This window comes from Macadamia integrifolia, unplaced genomic scaffold, assembly GCF_013358625.1.
Source record: "Macadamia integrifolia cultivar HAES 741 unplaced genomic scaffold, SCU_Mint_v3 scaffold1843, whole genome shotgun sequence".
NCBI classification, from domain to species: Eukaryota; Viridiplantae; Streptophyta; class Magnoliopsida; order Proteales; family Proteaceae; genus Macadamia; species Macadamia integrifolia.
In genome coordinates this window covers 1,741-9,236 of record NW_024868380.1, presented here as the reverse complement: position 1 = coordinate 9,236, position 7,496 = coordinate 1,741, and the positions used below count along the sequence as shown (strand labels likewise).

Sequence of the window (7,496 nt, the reverse complement as noted above, 5' to 3'; positions counted from 1 at the left end):
TGTTTTGGTGAGAGTCCAATTCTTTATATTATAAATAAATACATATTAATTCTATATTTATCATAGTCGATTGAGCATGAAGGGATACGGTAATGCTACGTATGTGCCCTCTTTAGATTAAAGTATGCAATGGGAGTGTTTCCCTACTTTTGCTTTATTGGATTGTTTTTTTTTTTTTTTTTTTTGGTTGTATGCAGAACTAGCGGATTTGCATAACTTACAATCATTGGATTTGAGTTCAAAATCTCTCTCTCTCTCTCTCTCATATTAATCAATTAATCATGCATGTATACGATGTGTGATCTTCCAGGATTTAAAAGATTGGTTGGATTGGGAAAGCTAGAGGTCCTAGACCTGAGTGGAAATCTCTTCAACGATAGCGTTCTTCAATCTTTGGGTACGCTTAAGTCCCTTAGGAAATTGTCTCTTTCCGGCAACAATCTTGAAGGATCTTCACATTTTGAAGGTACGTTATTCCTCGCACTTCTATGTTTACTTGATACATCTATATCCAGACACCTTTCTCTTTTTATTTATTTAACTGTTTTGGTGAGAGTCCAATTCTTTATATTATAAATAAATACATATTAATTCTATATTTATCATAGTCGATTGAGCATGAAGGGATACGGTAATGCTACGTATGTGCCCTCTTTAGATTAAAGTATGCAATGGCAGTGCCCTCTTTGTTTTTTTGGTTGTATGCAGAACTAGCGAATTTACATAACTTGCAATCATTGGATTTGAGTTTTAATGCAATTGAAGCCTCCTTGCAAATAATCCAAGGTACGTAAAAATAAGTGAAACAGTTTACACTCATTTAGATCCAAAACTTCTTGAATTTGAACAAACTGATCAGGTGTCTCATTCACCATTTTTCTCTCTCTATAATATATGATCTTAATTGCAGGTTTCAAAAGATTTGGTGGATTACAAATGCTAGAGGTCCTTGACCTTTCACATAATTTCTTAAATAACAGCATCCTTCCATCTTTGGGTACTGTCAAGTCCCTTAGGAAATTGTCCCTTTCTGCCAACAATCTCGAAGGATCTTCATATTTTGAAGGTATGTTACTCCTTGTACAATTGAGACAATTCAAGAAATGTTCTGTATGCCACTCTTTAGACCAAAGTATGCATTTTGACATTAATTATTTCCTTATTTACTTTTACTTTTATATTGGGTGCAGAATTCTTATCTAATATGCATATGTTGCAGTCATTGGATCTGAGTTTTAATTTCATTAATGGGACACTCCCAGGTAAGAAAATTGAGTAATGTGCTCTTCAATTGGTCCCTTTAGTCCACTAATTAACATCTCATTATTGATTATTTACATTTCACCAACAAAGAAACAAACAGAAAAACAAGTGAAAACAGAGGTGGTCGGAGGAAAACACAAGGCTAAATTCCTTCGTTTAGAAGGGCAAATCTTTCTTAAAATTTTTACTGATGGTCCAAGGTAGGCCAAAACAGAGTCTAAACAGAGAAAGGTTGTTGGAGATATTTCCAAGCTTATTAATTACATATTAATTAGGCTTAAGATTTAATCAGAGACCTTAAGCGGCTTGACTTCATTAATTTATATAGAGATGTTTGACTTGACTTGACTTGACTTGATTAATTTTCTTAATGCGGCTGCAGGCTTGTGTCAATTGAGGAACCTTCATGAGTTAGATCTTAGTCGGAATGATTTTGAAGGGGTTCTTCCTCCATGTCTCAAAAATTTAACAACTCTCAGGAAGTTAGATCTGTCATATAACCATTTAAATGGAAGCATCCCCTCATCTCTCATACCCAGCCTAACATCCCTCGTTTCCATTTCTTTGAGCTTTAATGATTTTGATGGCCTGTTCCCATTCATCTCCTTTGCTAACCATTCCAACCTTGAATCAATTGACCTTTGTTGTGCTGGAGACAAATTCAAAGTGGAAACTGAATATCCTTCTTGGGTTCCTCCATTCCAATTGAAGGCACTTCTTTTGTCAAACAACAATCTCAATGTTATTCCAAGATTTCTCAATAACCAATACAACTTGAGACAGGTTGATCTCTCCAGTAACAACCTCAGCGGAACTTTCCCCAATTGGTTGCTGGAGAACAATAAAATGTTAGGAGTTCTAATCCTGAGAAATAATTCATTGAGTGGTCATATTGTCCTACCATCCAATATTGTCCACAAGGCTGCATACTCTATAGACATTTCGAACAATGGCATCAATGGACTGCTTCAAGAAAGCATCGGAAGGATCTTACCAAACATAGAGAACTTGAATCTATCCCACAATTACTTTGAGGGTGGCGTTCCTTCATCAATAGCTAACATGAAAAGGTTGAAATATTTAGATCTGGCCAATAATAATTTCTCAGGAGAAATTCCAGTAGAGATGGCCACAAGTTGCAATAACCTGCTTTTTTTATTACTTTCAAATAATAGATTGCAGGGTGAAATACTTCCTCCATATTTCAATTGGACTCAATTGATAGGATTATATTTGGACAACAACTCATTCTCGGGAAATATCTTAACTGGGTTGTCCAAATTCTCTGAATTAAAATTTCTGGATATTGGAAACAATTGGATAAGAGGAAGAATACCTAATTGGATTGGTAACCTCACAAACCTGTACACACTCGTCATGCGGGGTAATTCTTTACAAGGAAACATCCCAGTTGAGTTTTATAAGCTTCAGCAAGTCGAGTTCATTGACCTTTCCCAAAATTTACTTTTGGGTTCAATACCATCAATATTGAACTCAACAACTTTACAACATCTACACCTGGAAGGGAATAGGTTCACTAGGACTCCACCACCAACTCTACGTTTCAATGATTCATCTCTTTTGACATTGGACATTGGAGATAATGACTTATATGGTGTTATGCCAAACTGGATAGGTGGCCTTTCTGATTTGACAGTTCTTCGCTTGAAACAAAATCATTTCAGTGGTTCAATACCGAATTACATTTGCCAATTGTCGAGGATATATGTAATGGATCTTTCCCATAATGCCCTTTCTGGATCAATACCACAATGTTTGAATAACATTTCGTTTGGGAGAGGCGCAACACTTGAAATCCTTGATCAAATTGATTTTTTCGACCATTTTTTCTACAGTTCCATTGAAGTTTCTCTCCTCGGTTATTATGAAGAGAATAGCAGGAGATTGACTCCATTAGAAGAGGTTGAGCTCATTATGAAAAAAAGGTCCGACTCTTACAAAGGTATCAGTCTTAATTTGTTGTCTGCATTAGATTTATCCTGTAATAACTTAACAAATGGCATCCCATCTGAAATAGGAGAACTAGAAGGAATTATTGATTTAAACTTGTCTCACAATCAGCTAACTGGACCCATTCCAAGAACCTTGTCAAACCTAACCCAAGTAGAGAGTTTAGACCTTTCCTACAACAACCTGAGTGGGGAGATCCCTTCAGAATTATCCATACTATGCTCATTGGAGGTCTTCACTGTGGCACACAACAACTTATCTGGTAAGCTACCAGAGATGAAGGCACAATTTGGGACGTTCACAAGCACCAGTTATGAAGGCAACCCATTCCTTTGTGGTCCACCATTACCAAGAGATTGTTCATCAACAGTACCTTCAATTGGAGTTAGGAATGATGATGATGATGATTATGATATCGACATCAGTGCTTTATATGCAAGTTTTGCCGCTTCCTATGTCATTACCTTGTTTGGATTTGCAGCAGTTCTCTACATCAATCCTTATTGGCGGAGAATGTGGTTCCGTTTCATTGAGCAATGTATCGATTCATGTCATGAATTTGTGTGTGATACCTGGTACAAGTTAGTCATCCGTGCATCTACTTAAGATAGTTTCCTCTATCTTGTTTTATAATATGTATAATCTTTTTTTTTTGGTACAATGTATAATCTTGATTAAGAGAGTGAAACCATGTAATAATAGCCCGTGGGAGTGAATGTCTCGGATCCAATTTCTCATTCGCTATGTGGGGGATGGAAAATAAATTAAAGGATGCCCTTTTTTTTATTATTATTTCTTTCTAATGCCTTCAAATCCTTTAACATGGCTTATGAGTTGTAAATTCTACCTGCCTTTGATTCTCATGGTCAATCATTACTCTCTTTTTTTATTTTTATTTATTTATGTAAAACCGTGCATGATGGCCTCCAATTCAATCCCAATCAAGGTTCTATAACTTGGGATTGGTGAAGGCTAATATTGATCCAAATCAGGTTGGATCAGATCATATCGGGTAAATTTTTTGCCCCTGCTTTTTTTTTTTTATAAAATAATCAATTTTTATTATATTTTTATCCTTGGGCCTTATCTATGTATTAGGATTGGATCAGTCCTGACTCCTTATTAGGGATTTGTTATAATCATCCCCTAAAAATTTCCTCTTATAACTGTACAGATGAGGCACATGAGAGCTCTTGTACTAATGAATATTGGATAGCAATTGTATTTTGTCGGGAAGGGAAGGATGACCCCACTTGCACTTCTATTCATGCCTCAATAACTGGAAGGGGTTTCGGACACAGAAGAAAAGGTCAGTTAAACCCTCACGCCTCACTGGGAAAATTCCTCATAGGTTGCTCGGCAAAAGAGAAAGGTATCATCTGCGTACAGTAAGTGGTTTATTTCTAAAGCATTTCTAGCAATCTTGATACCTTTGAAGAGATTGAGATCCATATAGTTATTGAGGAGTCGAGTGAGAATATCATCGTAGTGACAAAGATGTAGGGGCTTAGAGGGCATCTTTATCCGATTCTTATAGGAGGTAAGGAGCTTCTTCATGCTTGATTGAGAAAGAACAGTGGAAAAGGTGGCAGATGAGGTTACACTAATTATCAAAGACTAAAAATAAAAAAATGTCCCTAACAAATCCCCATTCCAACAATACCATAGGCTTTGGACATGTCTAATTTTAGAACCCCCCCCCCCCTCTTCCCCTTCCCCTTCCTCTTCCCCTTCCCCTTCCCCTTCCCCTTCCCCTTCTCCATTTTTTTATGGCGAAGGATCTTATGGGCCATGATATTGATGTTGTCACAGATAAGGTGGCTTAAAAGGGAAAGATAAAAAGACTGAGGGGTTTAAGTCTCAATGAGAGAATCTTTGTAATGATCGTATAGGAAACATTGTAGCGACTGATACGTCTAAAAGCCACAATCTCACAAGAGCCTTTCCCTTTTGGGGATCAGGGTAATGAGCGTGTGATTGACTCCAAAGGAGAGAATTTCATAAGATAAAAAATTTAATAAGGAAATGATATTAGGTTTGATCAAAAAGGTCCAGTACATGGTTGTCGGCATACCTTCTACACCAAGAGCTTTATGGGAATCCATACTGAAGGTAACTGCATGGATTTACTCTTTGGAGGGGGGGGGGGGGATAGATTAAAGCAGAATAGGTGGAGATATAGGTGGAGATGTGTTAAGCAGAATAGGTGTATGGTCTGATCAAATTGATAGGAGTAATTAGAGGCATGCATGGTTCCAGATGGATGTCCAAAGGTGGGAGCAAAGGCATCGGTCAAGGTGTTCGAAGATGATTTTCCTTGATCAAGATCCCCTTTCTCATCAAGAGCCCGGTGAGGTTAGCCATAAGCATAAGACATTGGTGGTGTAGGTGTTATTCCTCCTCGCCTAAAGTGATTTTTTGAGTAGAGAGGTGGTTCAGTTTTGGATCAGGAACCTTGATTTGGCTTTCAGGCATGGCCTGTTTGAGGTATTTGAAATACAAGGGCAGTAGAGATGATGGTAATGGGGCCAGGGTCATTTAAGAAGATGCCTGGTAAATTTTTCAATTGGAAAAGTAAAGAGGTTAACGGGATTAATGGTGGTTAGTCAAAGGGGCAGAGTGGGGGTGGGGTTGCTGTCGTCTTGCACAATTGGTCCTTTTTGCTAAAAAGGAAGTAGTATAAGAGTTACCTTCCTTGTGAAAAGAAGAATGAACCATTTGTTCTTTTAAAGGTAGAGAGGGTGAAGGCTAGTGAAAGTGAGGGTTGGAAATTCCATTAAGACAACTGGGATAGTTTTGAGATAGTGGATGATGCCTCGTGGTGGTAGAAGAGAGTTTTTCTACTCCAAAGAAGGCAAAAGTGGCTCCTACTTTTGCAATGGTGGGTTAGGCCCTAGCTCTCCCACTAGGTATGAGATCTGCTCTCCATGTAGGCAACAGACATGCGATCTTGCACTTTGAATGCCTCTCTTTGAGTCTATGTTTGTTGCCTCATCGTTGCCAGCCTCCTTTGGAGATTATCACTTGTTAATCATATCAAAATCCTTCAGGTTAAGTTTGATTCTAGTTGTTTCCACCATATTCCTAGATAGAGAGGATAATATTTTGGCCCATTCTTTATCTGAGTGGATAGTTAGTTTCCCTTATCGGGGTCTTTGGTTTCTCGAGTTCTATTAAGTTTGAGAATTGGATATTGTACAACAATTTTTCCCCTCAGAGGCTTTATATATTTTGCCCCAATTGAGAGGTCTTTGCACCAAAAATAAAATAAAAACGTGGTAATAAAAACGATAAGAAGATACCGCAAAGTGATATTTTAGGTACTTAAGTTCAATCATAAATATAGGAGAAAGAATGGATAGATGATGTTGAATGAAAGATTAGAACAAAGTAAATGAAGTAAAGTTGTGCATTCAGAGTGTTGTGTGACTGTAATATTCTTTTAAAAATCAAAGAGAACTTTTATTAGATAGTTATACGACCAACAATGAAATGTGGCGTTGAATATTAGGCAATAGTAAAACAACGTATAAAAAAATTTAGTGTAGCTGAAATGAGGAAGATATGATTGATGGGTGGAAAAAAAAAAAACTAGAAAACATAAAATAAGGAATGAACAAATTATAACTAATATAAGTGTGACTCTAATACATTGTAAGTTGAGAGAATGTTGTTTCAGGTGCACCGACTAATTTAGGTGTCAACTCTAATACATGATAAGTTAAAAGAATATTGTTTGAGAAACACGGACATGTACAATAGAGGCCTTTGAATACCTCAGTAATTAGCTGTGATAATTCAAAGGATTCAAATTATAGGAACAGAAAGGGACAGTTATATACCTAAACTAATACCAATGGAAGCAGCGAGGAAAGACATGCACAGCTTAAAACTAATAGCAAACATGTCTCTTTGAATAATATTTATTGAAGAAAAGACTCAAATAGCCAATCCCATTTAGTTGGGATAAAACTAAGTTGAGTTGAGTAGGAATACTTCCCTCAATAGAAAAAACCGAGGCTTGGAAGAGGCTTAAAAGGGAAACCAATCTTTCATCGTGGCATATCAAAAGCCCCAGCTTTTCAATGATAGTCACAAAGCCTCCAATAAGATGAGCTTTCATAGCCTTTATTGAAATTGAGGAACCATAGATTATTGGGAACTGTCAGATGTCTCCGTTTCTGATCTCATGAGTGTCAAATTCTCAAAATATATTGATCAGGTGCTTCTAGACAATAGTTAAAAGGGATAAAAAAAAAACG

General features: G+C 37.0%; 1 protein-coding gene across 2 annotated transcripts in view; it reads left to right on the top strand.

The window, feature by feature from the left end:
* The window catches only part of LOC122064972 (receptor-like protein 15), a 4,820-nt gene extending 801 nt beyond the window's left edge, over positions 1 to 4,019 (top strand). Inside the window, exons 3-7 of one of the 2 annotated variants that reach the window (XM_042628763.1) lie at positions 311 to 466; positions 709 to 786; positions 911 to 1,066; positions 1,191 to 1,262; positions 1,646 to 4,019. In XM_042628763.1, coding sequence (XP_042484697.1) covers positions 311 to 466; positions 709 to 786; positions 911 to 1,066; positions 1,191 to 1,262; positions 1,646 to 3,840 — 2,657 coding nt within the window. In that variant the 3' untranslated portion in view covers positions 3,841 to 4,019. The remainder of the gene's footprint in view (positions 1 to 310; positions 467 to 708; positions 787 to 910; positions 1,067 to 1,190; positions 1,263 to 1,645) is intronic. The other variant, XM_042628764.1, reaches the window with a different exon arrangement.
* Positions 4,020 to 7,496: the final 3,477 nt, after the last annotated feature.